We start from the raw sequence: 26,166 nt of genomic DNA on the forward strand, positions 1-26,166 counted from the left end.
ATATATATATATATATATATATGTATATGTATATGTATATGTATATGTATGTATGTATATGGACATCACTCTTTTTTTTATACAATTCAATGACAATGGAGTTGTGTAATCTTGGCCAGTCTGCTTCAGTAATTCTTCACCTTTTCATGCAAAGGAAGAAAAAGCAAAAACAAAAATACCGGTACTGTCAAGCTGGTATAATTTAGAAAATATTGCGTTATATAACTTTGGCCATCCCACCCAGCATGTTGTATGTTTGCAGTAACATTTTTGCAGAATAAAGAAATTTTAGGTGTTAAAGCTTCTAGAAAAACAGCCTGGCTATGGAATTAGATCTATATGCTATGCACAGCCAGACTCCTACTCCTTCAGCGGATATGAGGGAAAATGGTAAGAATAAGAAATCTTTTAGCATGTATTGAAGTCATTAAGGCGCCGGGATGCACGTGTCAGGCTGGGTTTGTACAAGAGTAAACCATGAAGTGAGACCATACAAACCTTCACACCAGCAGGTCACTTCTCACACAAATCAGTAAATGTTGCCTCTTAACTCTCCCAGTTAAACATCGTTAAGTCTTTGAACACCATGCTGCTCTTGTAGCTTGTGAGCCTTTGTGTGCAACTTCCTGTTCCTCTTGTTGGGAAAAAATCCCCTTAAAATATGTCCCACCGCTTTTCCCCTGTGATAACGATAGTTTACCACCAGCATTTGTCACTAGATCTGATCTAATCTGACTGTTGGCTTCATGTCAGACTTTCCATCTACCCCTCTTAGGCTTACGATATTAGTATTAAAAGATAGTTGCATTAACCACATGGTTGTGGTCAAACACCAGGTGCAAAATCTTTGCCTTATTTTTGTCCTCTTTCCACCTCTTTACTGTCAGTTTATATCAGTTTCAAGCATCCCATGTCATAACACATTTTTTAATATCACACCAGAAAAGATGAAGGAAATCTGTATTTAGCATTATCTGGATTTTTACCTAGCTAGCAAGCTGACTCTGTTTTTAAAATGTGACTCGGTATTTGTCCTTTACCGTCGATCATAAACTGAGTAAGAGGGCTGTTGAATGTTTAATTATTAGTTTATTACATTTTCTTTATTAATTTTTTAACCTGTCCTGTTCAGCATCATGACAGCAGAATGATGGTCTAGCTGCCATATTGTGCTGAACAAATTTAATTTGCCAAGAGGAGCTTTTTGGATGCAGGGCTTCCCTTGAATCTTAAATAATATTCCTTATTTTATTATATATATATTACTCATAACTGCTGGACTGGAGTATAGCTTTAATTTATCCTTTGTCTAGTTTTAGTCTAAACTGATTCTTAATCAGATTCACATCTTTGAGTTAAAATTAAAGTAAAATTAATGATGCAACAACATTTGGTTTTACAGTCTTAACAAGCACCAAATTGGGAGTCCACCAATCAGGTGACCCGTCTCCCTGCTTCTGAAGTTTTGAGGAAGTCTCTGTTGACTAATGCCATGCAGCACCAGTTTATCGTGGCTGTGGTGCAGAGCTCCTGCTTCCTCTACTGTTTACAAGGGAGGGGTTCTAAAAATAACATCTGGGGATGGCTGTATATAGCCAGCAGGCAGGGGAAACAAGGGAGCAGAGCGAAATTGGCTGCTTGTGTATTCTATCAGACCATGAGGGAATTTTTGTCAGTGGAGTTGCCTGCTTCAGTGTTTCATGGCTGTGTACAAAGTGAAAGGAACTATATATTTAGCTGCTGTGATTCATACACAGCAGATTGCATGGCAAGAGTTGCTGAATTTTTAGTTTTTTTTTCCTTTCTTGTCATTTTTATATACTCGTTATAGTGATGTCCTTAACTGTACTTCAATGAATGAAAGCCTTGCAGTGGAGTAGTCCTTCACTGGGCTTTTCTATTCAATGTAATTAAAGTCAGAGATGATGTGCAAGTTTGTGTACATGTCAGCCTCACAAATAGAGGAAAGACTGCTTTCTAATAAAATAATTAGGTGTTTATTTCCTCAGAAATGTGTTACTCAGCAGCGTGTTCTTCAGTTGTCTGGTCACAGACCCCTGTGCTTTATTATACTACGATGAGACTTGAAAAGTCGGCTTTTTAATCAGCCTCTTTGGAGGGCACACCAGTTAAGCTGCTTTTTTACACAAATATGTAATCAGCCAATCACATGGCAGCAACTCAGTGTATTTAGTCATGTAGACATGGTTATGGTGACTATCTTGAGTTCAATCTGAGCATCAGAATAAGGAAGAAAGGAGATTTATGTGACTTCGAACATAGTATGATTATTGGCGCCAGACAGGTTAGTCTGAGTATTTCAGAATCTGCTGATCTATTTTTCACTCACAGCCATCTCTAAGGTTTACAGAGAATGGTCTGAAAATAAGAGAAAATATCCACTGAGCTGTGATTTTTCTGACCAATATTGCGATTGCAATTTAGTTAGCAATTTAATCCTTTAAATTCCAGCTTCTGTTTAGTGCTCATGCAGAAATATATTTTATATGAGATGGAAGATTGTCACATGACATCAAAATTTGAGCTGGTCTATGTTCTAACAAGGACACAAAGTTGAGATATGAACTTGCCAACTACAAGATGCAACCTGTGGCCAGAAACACTTAAGCCTGAAGGTTTCCTCTAGAACAGGTTTCTTCTTTGTCAGTCCAGTAAAATGTAAACAGTCTGATGTTATTCATGTGATTCACACCACAGCTCACCATTTTTCCCTACATGATTTCTATACTGCAAACACTGGAGTTTCACCCCTATTCCAAGCACACAGACACATGAGGGCAGACCATTTGTGGCTTCAACCACCTGAAAATCAGACAAAAATTCTGTTTTTTCTTTTTAAACTTTCACTTGGAGATGAAGATGGAAAGGCTTGTCCTATCTGGATTTTGTGATTACTTAGAGCAACTTTACTCCATTAAACCATCTTTATTCACTTCATCAGGACATTTCAGAAGTACTTTGGACCCTTCAGTACCAATGTGGCATGGCTTAACCATCACAGTCATCTTCTGATGGCTACTTCCAACTGCTTTCTTGACCATAACAATGAGTTCACTGGACTCCAACGGCCTCCACAGCCACCAAATCTCAATCCAGTAGAGCAGCTTTGGGATGTGGTGGAACGAAAGATTCTCATCATGGATGCAGCCGACAAACCTGCAGCAACTGTGTGATGCTGTCATGTCAATATGGAGCAAAATCTCTAAAGAATGTTTCCAACACTTTGTTGAATCTATGACACCAAGAATTAAGACCGTTCTCAAAGTAAAAAGGGATCCAACCCGGTGCTTAGCAAGATGTAGCTAATAAAGTATCCAGTGAGCATATGTTTTGCTGTATTTAGTGAATTGTCATGAGGACCTTTTTCCCTGCAGTGGTGCAAGCCTCGAGGCTATGTTTTGGAAGTACCAGCTTTTCTGCTATGTTGTTCTGAACGGCATCAGCTCTTGTGACTGTTTACAACCCGGATTGAAGAGAGGCAGCCTTTGTTTCTCCCTGTAGCACAGCGGCTCTGTTCAGCTAGCCTCACAGCCTCCCTCACACAGTGGACTGTGTGTTCTTGTAATTCAGCCCATTAATGAGCCACTAAAACCATTTTTTATGAGAAACAACACCAGTAAAGGCGCTCATGCCTGCAATGGTAACTGTTATTTTACTTAGTGGAACAACAAATTGGATAACTAGCGACTTCCGCTCTCCTCTGTTAAGTTATTTTGCTTGGTGCTGTTCAGCAAAGATAATGCATTGGCTTTATCTAGATTGGCATCAACCACAGACATGGTTCTTCATGCCTTTCTTGTGGCCTCTGCTTCGCCCAAAGTTCTTGATTCTGCCATCTTTAGCTTTACTGTTAAAAAAAAAAAAAATCCAGGTCCTGTACAAATATGAGCAGGTTGTTTTTAATTCGTCATTAGTTACTCCTAAACAAACAAGTAATCAAACAAATGTAAATACTCCTCTTTGTTGGTTATTGTTAGTCTTAAAGATATTGTTTCCACTTATGTTTGCCATGATAAATAACAAGTAATTTTCCTAAGGATTTAAACATTATTTCCAAATTATTTGCTTAATTTTATGGTTTATGCATATATCATGTTATGCTTAACAAATGCTTACATTGACAAAACAGTGACATTGGATTTAAATGAAAGGTGGGTTTTCCAGACTTAGAAATGCTGGCGACATGAGGAAGCATAGCATGGGTTCTTGGTGTTGATTTGGTGCATTAAGTAATGGTGACAATCATTTAACAGTGTTAGCCTTGCGAGCAGGTTATTTGTTGCGGTTGGTAAAATAAAAGTAAATGCAGACACATTTTCAGTGCTTGTGTGGCTGCTGGAAAATAATGTTTTGATTGCTAGTGGGCATTTACTTTGTCACTGTGTTCTTTTTATTAGAAATAATTGCAATGCAGGCAGAGTACAGAATAGATTATTAAGGCAAACTGCGATAATGCAGACCGAGGAATGCTGGGTACATTTTCATTTCATTTAAACAATTTTGGCTGTGAATTATTTCCTTTAACTGATGTACTCTGTCAGATTTAAAAACAGAAACAGCCGGTTGGAGTCTTATTTATTAGCTGGGTGCATCTACATTGGCCATTGAAAAACTATTAGTCAACCACCACTAAGAAGCCATTTGTGTAACAACACAGGAAAAATTTAAATCAAAATATAATCAATGTACATATAGACTGCAAAAAACGTTTCTTTAAAAGTCATAATACCAGTACATTGTATGATACATATGAATCAAGGAAAGAAAATGTGATTTTTGGACTCATGAAGCGGACTCCTCTTAGAGAAGCAGAGCTTTTATAGAAACAACAGATGCTGCTGGTTTCCTGCAGTGTTAGATGAAAACCCAGCTTTTGTTACTGAGGATGCTGTGTCGCTGTGCTTCACTGCATGTCTGGTGTGTGAATAAAATCCCTGTTTCTTGCACGACCATCCAGGGTCAGGTTTAATTTTAGACCAATCACCACCGCACAGTGTGCCATTACCCCTGCTGCTAATGTATATCTGATTTTCTCTTCCATTGTCTGTCTTGGTCTTTCCACCTCAGGAAAGAACACCTCCCACTCTGCTAGTTCTGTATTATTTGAGTGTGATTTGATGTTTATCCGCTCAATCGGCAGTGGTTAAACGTATAGAGCTGCGTGTGTGCACACATCAGACGTCAACAAAAGCAAAAGAAAATCTCTATCGCCTTCGCAATTCTGTACCCAACAAAGCAGGCCAGCAACGCTTGTGTGTACTGAATCGGGGAACAAGTTGCAGTCTCCTGCACCGACATGATCTGCAATTAAACAAAACACTCGCTGGATTATGTTTCATGACAAGAAAGCATGAAATCGTAGTTATGACGCGAAGCCTCTAAATAGCAACATGAACCCATTCATGCACAATCGGCCTCCTTATGGTGTATTTTTTAAATGAAAGCATTCATCCTTCCAACGTTTCCATTTGGATGTTAAGTAATTGATTTGGCGCATGCCCACAGTTTGTGCAGTCACTTTGTTTTTTGTCTTTTTTTTTTTAAGCTAAGCAACCCTTTTAATGCAACGTCTTCATAGCATTCAGATGGAAATCTCACACTATTTCTCTATTAGTTGTTCTGGTATTTATTCTTAAGCTTATCTATAGATTAAGCATTAGATTGTAGTTGGGTTTTTAGACTCCCAACATTGGTTCAGTCATTTAGTTTCTTTAAAAGAAGAGATTGTTCAAAGGGTTGATGAGTGACACTGGATATATTTGTGCTTTTTATTAATAAAAAAAACTATTTACTGTCTGCTGTTTACATAGGCTTGGTTCTGAGTCTTTAAAGTCGTGACATGTATTTAAAAAAACAGCATGCTGGTGTAGGCAGTGGTTTCTATGGGTGGGAATCTTTTGGCACATTCAGATTATACGATTATTGATGCATCTTTTTTCCGTCTGTCTACTTGACTATAGCTACTTTCTGAGTGGAAACTGGTAGTGTGATTCTCATATTTGTCATTATAAACAACAACAATGTTCTCCACGAGCCTGGGTTGGTTCTCTTTGGGTGCTTCTGTATTTTCTCACACGTGTTTGGTTGATGGGTAATTTTGTAAATGACCATAGGTGGAAGCCTCTATGTATAGACGCATGCCTATAAGGCCCCGTGATAGACTCAGGACTTGCTCAGAGTCTGCCCCACTTGTCATTGCTTGGATGTGCTTCCTGCTGTTACCCCCACAAGATACAGTAGACTGACAGACAGCTACTCTTTGAGTAAAGACCTTTATAAGTGATCGAAATGTTTAATCCAATTCCATAAAGGACCGATGCAAAAACTACTTGAATCTGAAGTAGGCTTGAGTACAGACTCAATCTAAGCGGTGACTTGATGCTCATAGATTAACAAACTGCAGGTGTGTAAATGTGTTTTTAGGCTCAGAAAACTGATCTTTGTGTCACTAATCCAAAAAATAGTTTGTTGTTATGCTTAAAATCCTGTTTCCAGCATATTTTTACAAAACTTGAAACAGATGCTAAAGACATACAAGATAGTACCAATGCCTGAGTGTATCTTTAAGTCACCTTTTTAATCAGCTCTGTTTAAGGTGTCGCAGTTCTACTGGCTTTCACACAGGGAAACGTTAATGCCCCCCCCCCCCCCCCCCCCCCCCCCCAAAAAAAAAAGAAAGTAAAATCTCTAAACCAACGAAGTTTGGGTTCTATAAGACATCTGGGTTCCCTGTGGATTTAAACACAACAACAAGTCTAAAGTCTGAGTCGTTCCTGATCAAAACTTTTTCCTGTAACACTCTGGTCAGTTTAAACTTTTACTAGCATGTAAAAGAGAAACATTTTAATGGTTTTTGTCCTTCATGTTTCCTTTAATTCCAGGAAAACAAAGAAATATGTGTTATAAGGAATAACTAAACAGTAGTGAAATATTTCAGCCAGTCAGTGTTTAGATAAATTTGTGGTTGTTTTTGTGGCCAGTAGTCAGTTTCAGGGCAAAGTTAAACCAACACAAAATGTCACACCAGATGAAACACTGCCATTGACATGTTTACGTATTTGCCAACTGCAGTCAACAAACTGAATATTATCTATTGATGTCGGGCTGGTCTGTCTTTGCATTCATACAAAAAATATATGATTATGTTTAAAAAATATATAGTTTTTGTCAGTTTTAATTATAACTAGAGATAAATTAATTCCCCATATTTGTCCAGGAATTCAAATCAATGACCCAGGTTCCATTTCACTCTGAATGATTTGGTATTCATTTCATGAAATGAACCCGCAGTATTTTAACTGGGCTGATATTAACACCTGAAGCAGCCTCCTCCCTCCCTTCTCACTTGCTGTCAGGCTGTCCTGAGCCCCAGAAATAGCAACACTGTTGAATGAGTCATGATTTTAAGCTATGTGAGATGCCTAAAGAAAGACATTTAAAAAGGGGCTTGTTAATCACAGGGCAATACTTGTAAGAGAAGTGTTGGAGGGCACTGGGTCAAAATATTTCCGGCATAAATCCTTCATCCAAATTCAGCCCCCTTTACCTCCCATCATCATCTCTCTGTGCTCAACCAAATACCTCAGCATTCATAAACAAAAAGCCTTGAACTCTAATCATTAAGGTCCTTTGACTAGTGCTCCTTGTTAAAGTCAAAGACCAAAGTCAACTCCTTTACAACATCTCCACCACTCCCAGGAGTCTCCTTCCAGTTTCTTTCATCTCCTATCCTATCTTTTGCTACTGTCTTTCATCTACTGGTTTTCAATATTCCATCCACCGTCTGCCTTCATCTCCATGCCCCACAAAGCCCCCCATCCTCTCCATGTGCTTTCCTCCATCCTCCTCTGTCACCATTAACCATTCATCTTTCACATCCCGAAAACCTACTTATCTATCCCTTTACCATCCTTTTTTTGTGTGTGTGTGTGTTTTAATGTTTAAAAACCCAGCTGTCCACAGTGCCCTGTTCTTTTTTCAATTTCCCATCCAAAAATTTATCTTCAACGCCTCCCATTCTTTCCTAGGAAAAAGTAGCAAAGATGTAATTGCTGTTTTAAAAATGGTTTTGTTTTCCCACACCTACAGCCAACCTCTTCATCAGCTGTCACTATTTCTTGCCACATCCCTCCATTACCCAACCAGCACGTAGCTCTGAACCCTCCCTTCCCCTCCATCCACCCTCTGGTTCAGCCCCCGCTTTGCCTTCTCTCCCTTTCCAGCTTTAGCATTCCCCGCTTTCCAGTGTGAATCTGTTTCCTCCTCTTCTTCCTCCTCCTCCGCCTCTCTGGCTTGCAACCAGAGCAGAGGTGCCCTGATGGAGGTCAGCCTGGTCTCTGTCAGCCATGAGGGGCAACAGGGGAGGGAAGGCAAGGTGAACCGCTTTCGACGGCTGTCATTGCGCTACATGGCGGGCTAGGAGGAGAAAAGGGAGAGAGAGGAAGGCAGAGCGAGGGGAAGACAGCGTGATAGAGAGAGAGCAAGAGCAGGAGGATAGAAACAGAGCGAGAACCAGAGAGGGAGAGAAAGAGGTCCGCCACTCGCAGCTCACATCGCAGGCTGGCTGGCTCACTTGCTCACTGTTGACGAATGAGCTGTCTACCCACGGGGCTGGGAAACGGCAGCTTGTGACAAGCTGGGGAGAGAGGAACATGAATGTAATGCGTACCTTGCCTCGTTTGCTTTCAGACACCGGCCAGAAGAAGACTCCAGAAAAGAAGGATGGAAGGCGCATGTCCTTCCAGAGACCCAAAGGGACCATGGAATATTCTGTAAGTAACGTGGAGTCAACTCTGATCTCTCCTTGCAATTGTCCTCATGTGTTTTTAATGCTTTTCTGCTTTGCTGCCTCTATGAATGTCTGTATATGTGTGTGCATGTGTCTGCTTCTGGTGGTTTGTGTAGCTCTGATTAGCTCCAGTAACATTTAGGACGTAGCAGTTGTTTGTGTTACGAAAGCTCTGTCTGACCATGCTTGGTAGTTTATTGTTGTTATGGAGAAGCATTTAGTGGATTTTTACTTTCTTCTAACACGTGTACCTCATTTCTAAACTGTTTACATGGAGAGGACAGTGTTTGTGTGTGTGTGTGTAAACAGGCATGTATGATTGTAGACATAAATCATATGGAAACTGTGGACCCTCTGTTACGGATCACCTGTGCAGCTGTACAGTCCTCAGCTCCATTTTGCATGTTGATGTATAAGAAGGAAACAGGCAATTGTGGCAGCTCTGTTCGTTCCTCCAGTTGGACCAGAGCTTGACAGACGGGCAGGACGTGTGTTTGTTTGCGATGTGTATTTGTTTTTCCACTCATTTCCTGCACTGCAAATCGGCAAGCATTCCACCACACAGCTCAGAGAATGACCTTCCAACTGCGTTGTCATCTCTATTGATTTAGCTGTTGTGTGGGAGAAGGGGGAGGAGGGGGGGTGAGAGGTAGAAATAGAGAGAGAGAGAGAGAGAGAGAGAGAGAGAGGACTACAATTCCCTGGCATGAAGTGAAAACAGAGCTCTCTCTGCTTTGACTGGTTGTGTTCTTCAAATGACCCTCAAATCCAGCTGCAGTCAGACTGCTTTTCCTTGCCTTGTTTGCCGTGGCAACAGTGAAGAGTGGGAATGCTGTGGCTGAGCTCCAGCTGTCCGCCAGTCTGCTGTCAATAGAAGAGAAGGAGGGTTGGGGGTTTGTGGTCTATTATTGTCATTCCTGTACCCATTCCCGTTTATCCTGACAAATTCTTCGCCATCAGGTCTCTAGCACACATCGCTCCTTGCTCCAGGAACTGCTATAGCTTTCACTGTTATTGACCCCCTCAGCATCAGCACCCCCACTTTTCACTCCTGCCTCACCTGCCATTCATCTGAGACCTGCTGATTGACAAGGCTCTTGCTTACCTTGAACAGCTTTAGCTGTTACAATGGGATATTTGTTGGAGTCAAAGCCTCATGTCACAGTCTTGATAGAAACAGAAAGGCCACGAAAAATTGGAAAGATGGGGAAAATTTAAGGTCTAGAGTAGATTATACGACACACCGATCCTGTTCTTGTCAACCATCACTCTCTTGCTCTCTTTCTCTCTGTGTTTTCCCTCTTATTACCCCCCACTAGATTATTGATAGTGTTGATGGACGGCTTAAGCTCTGCCAGTGATTTTGTCATGTGACTTGACACGCCAAAACTGCACATATGGAGAAAGCTCGGGGCCGACAACAAGCGGTGTCGCCAAGCGTATGAGACGGCGTCCCATTGATTGAGAAGCAGCTTTATCTTAAACTCATCTCCTGCACTGAGGAGACGACCGTCAGTGTTTCCTTATTTCGCTCGCTCTCCTGCAGATAAGATTATAAATATCACCTGGGATCTAACGGAAGAAAGGGAGATTTTCTCATGTGCTGCTTTATCAATACAGCTCCCCTCCCTCTCCCTTCTCCTTCTCACCTTTTTACCTCACACACAGGCTGCTTTCTCTGTCCCTTGTGAGTTTTTTTGTGCTTTGTAATGAGGAATAACCTGTGGAACTGCAACCCATCTGCCTAGACACTGATAATTCCCAGTCCATTCAGCCAAGTCTGACCTGCATCCAATAAAAATGCTTAAATTCTCTGGGTACAACTGAGATAGATGGTTAGACATAAAGATGCAGACACAGAGAGGCAAAGAGTAACTCAGAGGTGAAGCTACACGAGTTGTGTGTGGGAGGGAGTCCTTCCAAGCAAGCAGCAAGGACATATGTTCAAAGTCAAATAGTCCACACTTATTTATCTCAAGAAATACGAGGCATTTGGAAAAAATAAATGCATTATAAAGAGCAGGAAAACGTTGTCCAATCAGACTTCAGCTATAAGCAAAGTGTCCCTCAAAATGTTTTTAATCACTTTACACAAGGACATGGAGCAACGATCTTAGTGTTTCCACATCTGAAAGTCTGAGCTGTGATGAATGTTATTGTTGTGTTGATGCTTAATTTTGAGTTACGTGTCTTGTAACTCCTATCTCCACATTTTGTAAGTGTAACAGCAACTACAGGTACAAATCAAATCTACAAGTACAGATTAATTCTGTAAGTAAGAAAATACAAGTCAGTTTTGTAATTACATAACACACCTAGTAAAGAAAGCCAATCAGATCTTGCTAATTCCTAACCAATCACGTAGAAACCTGACCATCCCAGTCCAATCATCATAGCTCCATCAAAACATTAAGTAACCCTTAGCAGAGTTGGGTAATAGTAGAAACATGTTTTTCCATCTCTAGAAAGAAACCTTTGAATATTCATAAAACAACTTACCTTTAGGGAGCTATGACAGTTTTACAGATGGTGATAACGGCATTTTTTACACAATGTAAAGTTTGGTTGTGAATACAGAGAACCTTAGCCCTCGTCTCTCTGTGATTGGTTAGGAAGTAGAGAAATCTATCTTTATATCCATAAAACTCCTCTTGGCAAAGAAAACATGTTCAGCACAACACAGCAGCCAGACCATCATTCTGCTTGCTATGATGCTGGACAACACAAGGTTAAAAAATAAATAAATAAATAAAATTAATTGGAGAAATCTGATTGGTGCTCGGGCAGGTGTGTAAACTGTTGGACAAATGTTTTGTACTTGTAAAACTTATTTGTATTTTCAAACTAGGAGATGCAATCTGTGAATGTTGGTTTGATTTGTATATGTACTTTTTGTTACACTTGGAAATTTGGAGATACAAATTGCAAGACTTATGCCCCTATTCTACCTCCATATACTCACTGTGGGTAGAACTTTCTAAATGGATGCTTTGATGAAAATAAAGTAAATACTAGAGGTATCTGTGGTACTTGTAATATCTGTTTTACTGTATTCTCCTAATATTGTCAATAGACTGTGCACCATTGCCTATAAAACCCTTAAAATATGTATTTGGATATTATGCTATGAGACTTTTTACCATTAACTGAACCAGGAAGTTGGTTTGTAAACCATAATGGATATTTACATTCAAAAGTTGCTTTTTATTGGGATTGTCCTTCAGATACACTTTGCAAACCTGGGAGTTTGCTTCACACACACACACACACACACACATACAATTTCCTTTAGACCTCTTTTTAGTGTCTGTATGATTGTTGTTGGTATAAAGCACAACAAGTACAAGTAAAACCACAGAGATTTAATCAGTGCTGCGATGCATTGGAAATCTTCTACAACATTAAGTTGTACATTTTTGGCCTGATCCTCCTCACACACGGCCTCTTTGTCTCTTACAGACCTCTCGGCAGAACTGGCACAGCTAAACTCTCATTACATTTTGTATAGTGACAGTAAAGAGACATTTGGAGGGGAGGGACTGTCTGGATATGAGAGTAGTAGGCCTAGAAGGAAAAAAGGCTGTTATCAACGTTCATCATATAGTTATTCTGGCAAACAACATGAGCAGTCAGATAGAATTATAAACTGCATTCTAGTTGGCGACTGTATTTTTGCCAGGAAGTGAAGTGTGTATTGTTTTCTCTGACTGGTTTGTGCTTTGAATTCTCAGCCCTGTTTGATGGTCAGCTGAGACGTCAATCTGTCAGTTTAGCTCAGGATGATGGATTGAATTAAAGTTGCTTATTCGTCCTGTTGCTTTCAGAGAGTTGTGGTTCTCACAAGACTAGTCTTTTAAGACTTTCAGGAACTTGATTTCTGTATTCCCCAGCACCAATATGAGGTATAAATTTGTGATTTTACATAACATTTCTCAACAGCTAAATTGTCACATCATGCTCATTCATAAGTCTGAAGTATTGTCAAACTACAAGCAGCTGGAAGAATTTGGATATATAAATAAGAAGAATAAAAATTCATTGCCTGCTTTTTTTTATTTTTTTATTTTGTTTTGTATTTAAGAGCTCTGAGTGTGTCAGACAATTTTTGGCTGAAAGCAAAACCAGAGGTTTAACACCGACAGTAAATCTTATACTCCTTAATTGACACTTTCTTATTCTGATGCAGAAGCTGAAAAAGTGGAGCCAGGTCATTGTGTATCACTGGTCTTCAAGTTTAGTGGCTCTCTGCTGGGTTTGAGAGGAAGCAGTGTGGTCATTAGAAGAGTTGAGGGACATTAGATGAGTCACACTCCAAACACCAGGTGTGTGTGTGTGTGTGTTTGCTTGTATGTGCATGTGCAGACACACACAGACACACATAGGCAGCTATCTTAACTCTTCACCCTCCTGAAAATCAGTCATTCTGATTGTTTGTTTGTTCAGTACTGGGTTGCAGAGGAGATCCCACTGTTTGCTCTTCCAAGGCGCCCTGTCTGAGGGCAGAATACGTGGGTAAACGGGACTGGAGGGTATGTGTATAGGTAGGTTAACAGGGATGAGGTACAGGGGTAATGCATGTAGAAAAGATGGACATTGCAAATAAAATTGTCCAAAATGTGGTGTTAATGAAATTCAAGAGAAAAATTTTAACTTCATGTGTTAAATTTAAGCTGGTTATGATTCTCTCAGCTTGACTCTGTTCTGTTAGAATTAGCCAGCACAGACTCGATGAATTGGACAGGAAGTCAGACAAGGAAACACCAGTATTTAACCAGTTTACCCATATTGCCCACAACATAAGGCCAGAAATCAACTGGTCAGAGCATCTTAAGCATGGACAACAAGCAGAACACCAGAGGTTGAAGATGTCATTTACCCCAGTCCAAAAATTTCCTTTTAAATACAGCAGAAATGTGTAATATTGCCATGACTTGTCCAGTTAGACAGACACTCAGAATCTGCCACGAGGGACAGAAAAACACCCTGTTGCATATGTATACAATAGAAACACAGGCTGAAGTACTGGACGATATTATATTTAATAGTTTAATATTATTAATAACCAAAACTTTCACTATATTTGTGTCTGTTTGATGGATTAGAGAAATCCATTTAGAATGAATATTTTAAAGAAAATAGAGATTGACCATTTTGACCTCCTCCCAGACAAGTCTGACACAAACACAGCCTCTGCTTTGGTCTTTTTATGGCATGCCGAACCCCTCTTGGCTTTGCTGGTTCTTATGTGTCATTAAGTTCACGGGTTTGTGTCAAATCAGTGGAGGAGCCGTTAAAGCCTGAAGCACTATAGTGTCGGGTCAGAGTCTGACACGAGGAAGAATCCACAAGGACTTGAAAGTGAGACAGAAAACTTGCTTTGCATCGCTTCCAAAAGGACAAAATAATGGGATTTCATCCCATGTCACTTGTAGCAACTCTAAATTTAGGCCCACAGACAATGGGCAAGCTTGAAGCTGCACACTATACATATAACATTTTGTAGCAATGACAAAGTTGTCATGGCAACTGTCATGATGAGGTTGGGCTTCATCCTTTGGTATAAAAGTGATAGCAACTCTAAATGGCATTATTGGACAATCAAAAGTTTAGTTGCAAACCCCCCCCCCAAAAAAAAAAATGTTAATTGTTTATTATTTTCTATCTGATTTGCTAATTTAAGAGATGAAAGTTCCCCTTAATTAAAAAAAAAACAGCTGCTGTGTAGAACAAAGTACCTGCCAGCAATTGTAAATGGTCACAATTAAACTCTTAACTCTGTGAATTCATCTTACTTCCACCGCTGACCTATAACAGAGCACTCAAAGTTGTTCTCATGTTACATACTTAATGTTCTGACCAAGATGGCAGACCCTTTAATGAAGCTGTTAGTCTTTAGCTGTTCGTCCACGCTGTCCTTATTGAATCTGTCTGTCCTCCCCTGTTCGACAAGGTGACCGTTAGCTGGATATCAGTCACTCTTAACATGACTGCAGCGGTCACCCCCACCAGCCTTCTCCTCGCATTGAGGGCTGTCACCCTAACAGGAGCAAGCTTAATTATTCATCCCAGTTTGAGATAAATAAAAGGGATTATTGAACTAAAGGAGAAGAGGATAGGGTCCATCTTTCATTAGTGGCCATGATTCTAGTTTTGATTATTTTCTCTGACAGAAGGACGAGAGAAGGAGGGACAATGTGTCAATATCGGGTCTTTATCAGTGGGTCACGTTTGCATGTTCCCTGTCCTCTGCCCCTTAATAGAGTTAGAGATAGCTCCTCTTACAGTGCAATCAATAGTTGCATCTCTGAGGTTCGCAGGAGTCAAATGTGCCAGTTGTCTTGACACTTTTGTGACATATGAAGCTAATTGTGCTCGTCTTTGTAATGTGATTCGTTTTGGGCGCCCAGATCAGCCTACTATCTTACTTTGCAATGTTTATTAACTGAATACCAGACTGACTGAGTTTGAGATGCAAGAACTCGGTTTTGTTGAGCTTTTTTGAGGTAAATGCACAGATTTGTTAGATTTAAGCCAAATGTCTGACCTTGTATTACTGAATCCTGCATTCAAAGAGAGCTTTAAGTGCCTTTAAATGTCCCATAGACCCTGAATGTTCAATAAGTTGACTTTGTTCTGAGCAACAGAGGCGCTATGAAGCTAAAAATAAAAAGTTCATGGATGAGACGGTGGCAAATAGCACCCAGGGAGAATCAATGCTCTTTGCCGAAGCAGCCAGGATGAAAGACTCTGACACTATGGGAGACCCATTAACTCTTCATCTTCTTAACTAAAGTAAAGCAGCTGATTTTTACCCTGTTAAACAAAAGGTCAGACTTGAAATGCTGCACCACTTACCAAGGACTTCTCCCCAATGACCATTGTATAGTTGTAAACGCTTTCAGTAAGGACGTGTGATGTTAAGTCATGACACAAATATTATTATTCTGCATTTCATGGCCCTGCTGTAAATCCACATCCAGTACATGTTTGTGTGCGTCATTGTCGTGTCACGAAGACTTTGTCACCGTAGCTCTGATCTCCTTGACATCTCCCATCCTTCTTCACGACAGGATATTTATCAAACTGACATGCTACTGTTGTCTGAACGAACACTAAGGTTCCCTTCACTGAGCCGATAGGCTGACAAATCGTGTAGATCCTTGCTGCTGACAAAAAGGTGTCCAAGAGCAGTTGTTAATGACGAGAGTTGTAAGGAGGAGTTTCAGATGGGACACCAGCTTGTCAACGCATCCTCCTTATGTCTTTGTTGTGTTCAGCTTCTGTGGAGTCTCTTCTGTACCAAGATAAAAAGCAATGCCAAGGTTTCCACTGCCACCTTTGTAGTTGTATTACATTCACTTGATTTAACTCATAATAATGAGAGATCCATGTTGTTTAGTCTTGGTCTTCCCAGCCCTAGTTGACATACTGCCAACATTTATCCTGATCTCAGCTTTGATTGAACCATTAAATTAAATCTGGCCTGATGAACAAGCAGTATAATAAATCTAAAGGTATCAGATAGCATCTGAAATATGAGGGATGCTCTCTAATGTGATTTACTTCTTAGAAATTGATCAAAATAACAGTTAATCAAGCCCAAATATTCAAATCAACGGAAAAGACTGCTGTTATTTCTAGCTCTTCTTCCAAGGAAATCTGTCTGGATTATGGTTAAAACTGGACATGTAGAATTACAGCAGGTTACATATTAAACTGGCAATTTCTTCAGTTATCTCTCATTGATATTTGTGGAAAAACTAAAACTATTCTGGGTATAATCAGAGTTTTAAAAGGTAAAGCAGAGGCACAGATAAATACCACCTGCAGTCTACTTTTTGCCTACATTAGGCTTGCGGCACCCCTGCTCTGCATTCTTCATTGTTGTGTTACTGTGATTGCTGAGTCAGGGAGACTGTTTCCCAGCAGCGTGACAGACCACTGCTTATCAGTTTGTCCCCCCAGAGGTTGGATCGTCTGAACTCACCAAAGCCCACAATAAGGCCTCTGTTAGCACCCAGCACACTCCCCGTTCAGATTTGACCAGCCCCAGCTGCTCCAGCTACCCCAGCCTTCATAGTAGAGCCTTATCTTGCTTTCATGTTAAAAAAAAAAAAAAGTCTCAAGATGCTGCTTCACCCACTATTTTAATTGCCCAACAGTGGAGAATATTGCTGCCAGTAATTGACCAGAATCAGTAGACATTCTTGTTCCAAGAAGCTAATGAGCTCTGCTCCAGAACCAAAACAAGTGACCCAGCAGTATTACTGTCACTGTACGTTTGTGGTCTTTCGTCTTTTATGAGCTGTTCCAGCTGGATTTCTGCCATCATTAGCTAGTTTTCTCATATGACTTTACTGTCAGTTACACTCAGGTTTCCTCTCAGAGATATTATGTCAGCATTGCCATCATCCCTCTGGATGCCTGCAGTAGTCTTTCCACATCCAGATTGATTTTAAGGTTCTTTTAGTTGTTCACAAATGTCTTAGTTGTTTATAAATGTCTTACTGGTCTTGGACCATCTTATTTATTAGACCTGCTTTTAGATTATGAACCCTCGCGGACCCTGAGGTCCTCTGGTACCGGCCTCTTAGTTGTTCCCAAAGTCAGAACCAAGACTTATGGTGAGGCCTCGTTCCACCACTACGGGCCTCGACTATGGAACAACCTGCCAGAGAACCTCAGGGCTGCAGAGGCTGTTGCTGTTTTTAAAAGCAAAGTCAAGAGCTTTCTGTTTAGCTTAGCTTATAGCTGAATTTTAGTTGATTTTGTTTAGATCTTCACTTATTTAATTATATTTTTCTATTTTAAATACCACCTATTTACTCCTATTTTATGGTTATACCGCCTATTCCATTTTATTATTTTATCATATATACACACACATATATATATATATATATATATATATATATATGTATATATAAAATAAAATTTTATTTTATCATTTTCCTGAAGTCTTTTGTCTGTATTTTTATTCTTGTCACTCAGTTCTTATTGTTTATAAGTTTATTTAATCTTGTTTTTACTTTTTAACTTCAGTGTTTTCCTCCTGGGGATCTTCCACACCGGTAGCTCTACCTGCTCTGTCTGTGGGGTTGGTGCCATGGTGACTGTCTTTGTCTGGGTGGCTAGGGGTCCTGCACTGCAGCCCTGTGGCTGTGGTGTAGACCCCTGGCCTGCCCTGGCCTGGGTGGTTCCTGTGGTGGTGCCCTCTGTGGTCATGGGTGGGCTGGCTTCCAGTGTGACTGGATCCCCAAGAAACAGTTTCCTCACAGCAGCATCAAGACAAATGTTTTCATTCTATTTTTATTTTTATACTTACAGTAATTTCAGAGAGTTATTGGTGATGGGAGATAATGTTCATACAGAGTGGGATATAGGCGAGTGGGGGGAGTGTACATGCTGCTTGTGTGAACTACTGTGAGGTGTGTTTTAATTTTTTGTTATATACTTCGGTGTGTGAAGGCTTTTCTTTGGTGGTTCTCTTAGACTGTGCAAAAAGGACAGGAACATGACCAGAAAGTAATGCTTTCTTGAATCCAATTAGTATAGCCATTAAATTTAATTATTTAAACATTTTGTATTTAATTTTAAAAGCATGATAACTTTTCAAGGGTTGCTTTTAGAATAGATTATGGGTTGATTTCAATACAGTAGAGTCAACATGGCCCAGAACTTTCTGCAGGTTTGAGTGTCATGTGTTCCTGTCTCACAATTTTACAGTTTAATTTACATTTAAACACTGATATCGATACATCATTTAGATTTTACCCTCTAACCTGCTGTTATTTCACCATTGAACACTTCTCAAAGCCACATTACTGAACTTTTCTAAATGGTGAGGCAGCTAATTCGGCATCTGTCTTGCATCCTTCCTCTACTCTGAGCTCTGTCCAGTCAGTAAAAGTCAGTCTGATGTTCATCTTGTCTTTATTTCTTGCTCTGTCCCTTTTCTCTTTTCCTCACTTCCTCTGATAATGTCTTCAGGTATTTCTCTTATGTCTTATGGTGCATGTTCATAACAGTGTGTTGATATCCAGTTGTTGGCATGTGACAAGGTGCCGTAAAGCGAAATGCTTCTGTACTATGGCCTAGCGTACTTGGGGATACTGCTGGGTAAAGATGCTTTACGAATGTACATGGTAAATGTCACTGTACCATCAAAACCAAATCACAAACCAATGTTTTTGTGCCATATAATTTGATTCCATAACCCTTGCACTTGCTAATTCAAGTGTACTTCATCCTGCTATATGCTCGCTTCTGCATTCTTGATTGATTTATTGATTTTATTTATTTATTTTTGCTTCCACTGACTTGTTAATCCTTAATCATTCTTAGCGTTGTGTGAAAACATTTGCTGGTTGTTATTGGCTTGTAGGCTTCTATATTTTCTTCTTCCCCTAAATTGGTAGGTTTTTCCGGAGAAGTGATCCTTACTGTGTCATGCGTTGCTGCCTCACACAATGACTCTGTGTTAACAATGTTCCAGCTTGTCTGTCCTGCTTCCCTTGTTTAGTAACCTGCCTGTGACTGTCCCGTGGGTGTGTCTGTCTGTGCTAAAACATCCTCCTGGAAACAGTCTTTCATGTCATAAATTTTGGGAAGCTGTCTTCTGCTTTCTTTTTTTTCTGGGACTGTCTGCACAAACATGAATCTAAATGATGCAGTCCCATGACTTTTGCACTAAAACACACATTGCCGTGATGCTGTGCTATTAATGCACAGCTCAGAGTCAGCCTTGCTTGACTGGATTTCAGGGTTTCTACCCCCTTGAGGTCACTTTCTTCACTTGCACCGCATTTCTTGCACACACAGGCGTTTCCTGACATGGATGTCAGCCTTATTTGGAAGGTAGAAAGTCGCTCTGGGCATGCTAGATGCTTAACTATTTCAGACACATGGAGCACATCTCTGTTGTGTGGATCCTAACTGGTGGAGACAAGCAAACACACCTGTGTCACACTGGAGGGTGCTGCAGCTGAGCACAGGGTATAACCAGAACAGCATGCATGATCTGTTCAATCTCAGCTAAAATAAAGCACTTCCTCCTTCTTGTTTTGCTATTTTAAATGTAGAAGCATCTATATTCAGGATTATCTTTTAGCTCATTAAATGTGAATACCAGCTGCATAAATGTTTATGATTCTCAGACAACTTTGAACACATGCTTGTTAAGTTAAAGCTAGCATGTTCTTTAACATTACATTTCAGCTTTTTTAAAATCAGTAACTTAAAGTTTGTTCTACAAGTTGGTTTACAAAGCTATCCCCTGCTAACTGAACTATGCAGCTTGGTGTAGAGTTATAGGAGTTGGTCCTAGTATAGGAAATATCAGGACTCTTAACATTTGCATTTACTACTGAAAGCAGTAAATTAAATTTGCTTGCATCTGCAACTTAAACAGATCTCAAAGCTGTTCCCATCACTGCTGAGTCCAACAGATGCACCCACCAGTCGGACGGGGACTGGAATTGATTGGTTTTCAGTTTGTTTGCTCATTACTGAGACCAGTCAGTCAGTCTCAGACGTGCACTGTACATTCTTCACAGAGCTGGCTCTTCTGCATCAATAAGTTGGGATGGAAACTTTGCTCTAACACAAGCAGTGCCTATTTTCCCAAGTGTAATAGGATAGACGGTGAGCTGCAAACCTAATTTCTATCCGAGCTGGACAAATAAAATTGGTCTATCTTTTAGCTGGCTGTTAGATGAGAGCTCAGAGACGGAAATGATAAGAGATGCCGCTGCTGTTTCTCATAGTAAATGAAAAGGGAGATGCTTAGAATATTTTCAGTCGGATTTTGTTTGTGCAAAAAGCTTTAAAGAAAATTAAAAAGGCAAGTCAAACTTTGAAATTATAGGTAATGCATCTCTTTATTCATATAAGCTCAACTTGTGAGATATCCAGATAGGCAGATTTCCTGTTAAGGACCGTTTTCTCAAATAATATTCTGATTTTAAGCTAAATGATCAACCAAATAATTGAAACAATAATACATTTTTTTAATAAATCTGCAATTAAAATGATTATTTCAATTTACAGTTACACCCTCAGACTTTGTTCAGACTTTTGTTTTTAATTTGGGAAAACTGTAAATATTGCTATGTATGTTGTTGACAAGATAACAGTGGACACTCGTGTCAGTTTATATTCCTGCTAGCAACATTGAATATCATGGGAATCTATTCCTGGTCAACAGCTGACAGCTTTAATCTGCATAACATCCAAAAATCTAACATGCAGAACACATGCTGCATTAAACCCTTTAAAGCAATCATTTCACAGCTCTGTTCTTCAGACGTTCCCTCTGTGTGTCTCATCTTCCTTTCCTGTGCAGCTTGTAGGAAATGCCCTAAACAGAAGCAGCAGTATGATTTTTATTTCTTTCTTTAAATGTCCTCTCTTTTGTTTTGTGGTCCAGGTGGAATTGCGGGACACGTTGAACAGCATTGCTCTCAAGTTTGACACCACACCCAACGAGCTGGTTCAGCTGAACAAGCTGTTCTCCAGAGCAGTGGTGCCTGGCCAGGTGTGAACCGCCGTGCACATCCTCACTGATATATTCAGCTGCATCACCACTTCAGCCTCACATCTACTAACACCTCACACTCATTTTGACTTGATCAAGCTCCAAGTCTCTTGAGAAACTGGAAATGGGAGGCTTTTTAAAGAGCACGACATGTTGCATGTTTTTATCCACCCACATATGCTGACTCACTAACCACAACCCTGCTCTCTATATCCCTCTCTGCCTGCTAATTACAGCATCACTTGTCCCATTAGGATGCAATTTGTTGCATAAGAGCTACTTTGTTTCTAAAAAGATTAATAAATGTAATGAAACGTGTGATGTTTAAATTTTCCCAATGATGCTGAGGTTTTGTCTACATCACACAAGGTACCCATCTTTAGTATGTCAAGCCCTCCGGCAGCTTCCCTAGCTTTGATGTTCATCAATTCTTTTTTTTTTTTTTTTTTTTAACGCAGACCTAAGTTCTGAATCTGTTTTTCTTAAGTGGGGGAAAGTGACAAAAATCCAAAACAATATTTTGCTCCTGCATTTCCTGGCATTAAAATCAAATCTGGTTGAATGGACACGAGGTGCAGTCAAATCTTCCTGGCACGCTTCCCTTTCTCCCAGCGCTCGGCAGACGGCAAGTTTAGCTGCGTGCAAACAGCAGGCCGTGTAGAGCACTTATCGAACCGTCATCTTTCCTCTTCCTCTACAGATGAGACTGAAATCAGACCACAACAAAATACGCAGACTTTTATTTAAATCCAACAGCTGAAGCCAAAGTAAACATTTTATGCCCAAATTCTCTGTGCAGGCCAAGAAATTCTCATAAAAAAAAAAGCTTTAGTGTAAATTACAAAAACAAAAAGGTTAAACTCTTGTTTTTTTGCCTTTAGTTGACTCGGTTGTAAGAGACACCTCTTACATTAAAGTAGATCAGAGATAATTTTACAAGCTCTGTACTTGCTCTTTGTATTGATTAGCTTAATTGGTAGAAAGCGTGCCTGGATTTCTTTTGTCTACATGTACAAATTTGACATTTCGGGAAATGCACTTATTGGCTGTGGACCTGAATATTTAGAGAAAAGAAATCTTTATTTTCTCTTTGATCTCTAGCTTAAAGATGTGGCTGCAACGAGGAGGCGGTTAGCCTAGCTTAGCATAATGACTGGAATCAAGAGGAACTGCTAGATTTCCTCGTTGCAAAATGAGAAAATACACCCACCAACTTTTCTTAAGCACACATACTGACATTTAAAACTGTATTTTTCTTTCTTTGATTTATTAAAAAGAAGAAGATAAAGAATTGAAGCCTCCCATCAAACTGACACCAAAGCTTCTGGTACTCCCTTTACCTGCCCAAAAAGGTTTAGCTAAGAGCTCATCTTAAAACTACAATTTCTACACTTTAATATTCTTTCAGGTGAAATAAAACTATATATTTCTGTGCATTCAAACATATTCTGCTTCTCCCCTTTTATTTATTTTTTGGGGGTTTTCCTAGTATTTATGCTAGGCTAAGCTAACATCTCCTTGATTGGTGCCTCCCTCATGTAGACATATGAAATTGCATTTTAACCTCTAAATCTCAACTAAAAAAGTGAAAAAGCATATTTCAGCTCATTTATTTCAATAACTGCATTACAAATTTTATCAACTTTGTCAACACTTTAAATCAGCTTCTTAAACAGCTAGCCATTTCCATTACTCTTACATCACTGTTCATAAATTCATGTCATGTTGGGTCTTCACTGGGAAATTTATGCCATTTTATGACATTTTAGTAACCCAACAATTAATTGATTTATTGAGGTAAAAAATGTACAACTTAATTTTTAAAGAAAAAATTATTTGTTGCAGCCCTTTAAATAAATAAATGAAATGCCAACATGAACTACATTCACAAAAACCACCTGATGTCATCTCATCTCTGCTGGTTCACACTCAGACTTAAAATCATGATCATCACTTTCCCCCTCTGTGTTTATTTTGTCAATAACATGAGACTACAGTCATGATTTCATGTTATTTGCCTTGTCAGATTTATTGTTGAGCTGTTTAACAGAGATACTCTGTTTCTACCTGTGTGTGTGTGTGTGCAAGGATAGCACCTGTGTAAATACAGACATGGATTGTGTCTGCAGGTTCTGTACGTCCCTGACCCCGAGTACGTCTCCAGTGTTGGAAGCTCTCCCTCCCTCAGTCCCGTCAGCCCCCTGTCTCCCACCTCCTCCGAAGCCGATTTAGAGAAAGTGACGGTATGTTGACCACACCTGACTCACAGTTGCACACACTTAGAAAATGGTCTGTTATAGCTAGAACCAAGTGCTAAAATCTGAAAATTTTCTGTCATTAATCAAAGAAATCAATATCTCTGTCACAACTGAATGAATTCCTGCAGATGCTGCATCTATAGAGGATACCAGCAGGTCCAATTTGCCATATGACATCACCTTATGCTCCTAATTGCACTTGCAGGTCCTGTTCACATTCACACAGCTGAACCAAACTGAACCACTTCTGCCTCGGTCACATTCTCACACACACCATTCACATAAATACCGACTTATCATCCCGTCAGTGCTGTGGCATCTTAAAGCTTTGCTCATTGTTAGGCTAAAGGTGAACATCCAGGACTATGTGTCATGTTGTCAGAGGGCAGGAAAGGCAACAATAGGTGCCAATAAACCCTGCCTTTTACTTTTCAAGGCCAGGAAGTGATGTCTGTGTTGTGCACACATACTGTATAGGCAGGTTCAGGGGTGTGTGTTAAACCTGTCTGTGTAATGCCATTTATGAATCTGGAATGATTTGCAGTCAGTCAGGAACCACATTTTCGTTGATAATATGTTAACATGGATGCAGATATTGATTAGCATTAATGGCATCTATTCTTAGGTTTGAAGAATTAATCTGATTAATCTGGCTAATTATTTTACCATTGGAGACAGTTTGCACAGAATAAAGGTAGTTTTACAATAATTTATAAAAGCTGAACCCAGACATTTCTGCAGTTCAGGGAGTTTAACCAGTTGGGTTCCTACATAGCAATACTTTGTTTGGGAAGCATTCATGTAGTTGGTGCATGCTCTAAATTGAAAAATGGTGTCATCATGTAAATACAGATGTCTTTCTCTCATTTGTGAATGTTATTAAATTGTATTTTATCAGATCTGAAACAGAAAAGACAACCAACAGCATTAAACTGTTATTATACAGGTGAAACAAAAAAATTAGAATATCGTACAAATTCTAATTTTCTGAGATTATAATTTTTGGGTTTTCATAAGCTGTAAGCCATAATCATTAAAATTATAATGAATAAATGCTTAGAATATCTGACTTTACATATAATGAGTCTATATAATTTATTAGTTTCCCCTTTCAAGTTAAATTATTGAAATAAATTAAGTTTTGCATGATATTCAATTTTTTTTGTTTAAAATCCTATGAAATAACTGACCTAAAATTATTAACAGCAAGCAAAAGACAGAATAAGTGAAAAGATTTAGTTCAGATTTCATGTATAGGCAAATGAGAAAAGAAATATCTTGATCCTGTATTTAAGTGTCTACGTTTGCTGAAAGATTAATCTCTACTGTCCGTTTCTTTCACTTGTTTGCAGCATAACAGCTAAATGCTGCTTCTCCATGTTTAGTTTGGACTCTGGACTGTTGACACGAGTCCTTGGATCTAAGAGCTCTGTATTCAGTTTATATCACGAGTGCATATGTGTTGTCATTCAAGAGCACCATCTGTCCCTTATTGATGTGACATTTTCATATTTATGATAGATCTGTGGAAGACTTGTGAAACATGTCTAGAGGTTTACATGGGAAACTGAATGTTTAAAAGGGGCTATCATCAAAGCTTCCTCTTTCCTGTTTAAGCTGATAATTTCTTTGGTTTCATTTTCTGTTGCTGATTCTTTACACAAGCAAGACATGCAGAAAAGCTTTGAATTAAATGCATGTTGCATGTTGCATGTGCATGAGACGACTTCAGGTGTGATGCCAAGAGCCGTGCATATGCTGGCTTCACAATCTCTAAAGACCAGCAATGTGAACCGTCTCCCTCAGGTATTGTGTCTGCAGCAACTGAACGAGCCAATCACTAAGCAGGAAGCCCAGTAGTCCCTAAAGAAATATAACTGTTTGCTGGTCTCCATGGAAACATGGGTCTTGTTTTGTGCTTTTGCAAGGAAAAGATACAGCAGGTCTCCTTTGGCATCAATATCACCGCTGGTGTGCTTGAATCTCGACCCCTTCACCACCACAAGCGTTTTCCCTTCGGTCCGCTCTGGTCTCTGCTGGTTAATGTCTGCACAGCTGCCAAAAGAAAGACCCCCGTTCATTTAACACTTATCTATTTAGGTCATTGCTTGTGAGAACAGGAGCATATTCTGCTGCTCTCGACGGGGGAGGATCAGAGAAGAGGGCCTGTGACTGCAAAGAAATTAAGTCTTTAAAAGTGATGCCGTGTCTGATATTTAGAGCAACTAATGAACAGAGCTGCTCACTCTCCAAGACAAGCAGCCAGGCAGCAATTATTCCAGGCAGGGGGAAGTGTGCTCCAAAAGGCAGGATGGCGGGAACGTTACCTCACCCGACGTGTCAACTCTGCATTGGTGTTGGTGGAGGCGTTGTGTGTCTGCGTGTCAAAGTGTGCCTATTGTATCTCTGTTAAGTGTTAATGTTTGTGACTGTGTGTTTTTGCAAGAGTGGGTCCTTTGCAGTGAAGAGGAATGCAGCATCCTGGAGCCATTTTATTTATTTATTTATTTTAATATTCATGAAGGACTTTTTAACAGCACTCTTTTAGTTTTTTCATATATCCT

General features: G+C 39.7%; 1 protein-coding gene across 4 annotated transcripts in view; it reads left to right on the forward strand.

The window, feature by feature from the left end:
• Positions 1-26,166, forward strand: part of oxr1a (oxidation resistance 1a) — a 184,522-nt gene that overhangs the window by 129,223 nt on the left and 29,133 nt on the right. For all 4 annotated transcript variants that reach the window (XM_041986978.1, XM_041986974.1, XM_041986975.1 and 1 more), the window contains 3 exons: positions 8,710-8,792; positions 21,237-21,344; positions 23,474-23,587. In XM_041986978.1, coding sequence (XP_041842912.1) covers positions 8,710-8,792; positions 21,237-21,344; positions 23,474-23,587 — 305 coding nt within the window. The remainder of the gene's footprint in view (positions 1-8,709; positions 8,793-21,236; positions 21,345-23,473; positions 23,588-26,166) is intronic.

This window comes from Melanotaenia boesemani, chromosome 6 (genome assembly GCF_017639745.1).
Source record: "Melanotaenia boesemani isolate fMelBoe1 chromosome 6, fMelBoe1.pri, whole genome shotgun sequence".
Taxonomy (NCBI): Eukaryota; Metazoa; Chordata; class Actinopteri; order Atheriniformes; family Melanotaeniidae; genus Melanotaenia; species Melanotaenia boesemani.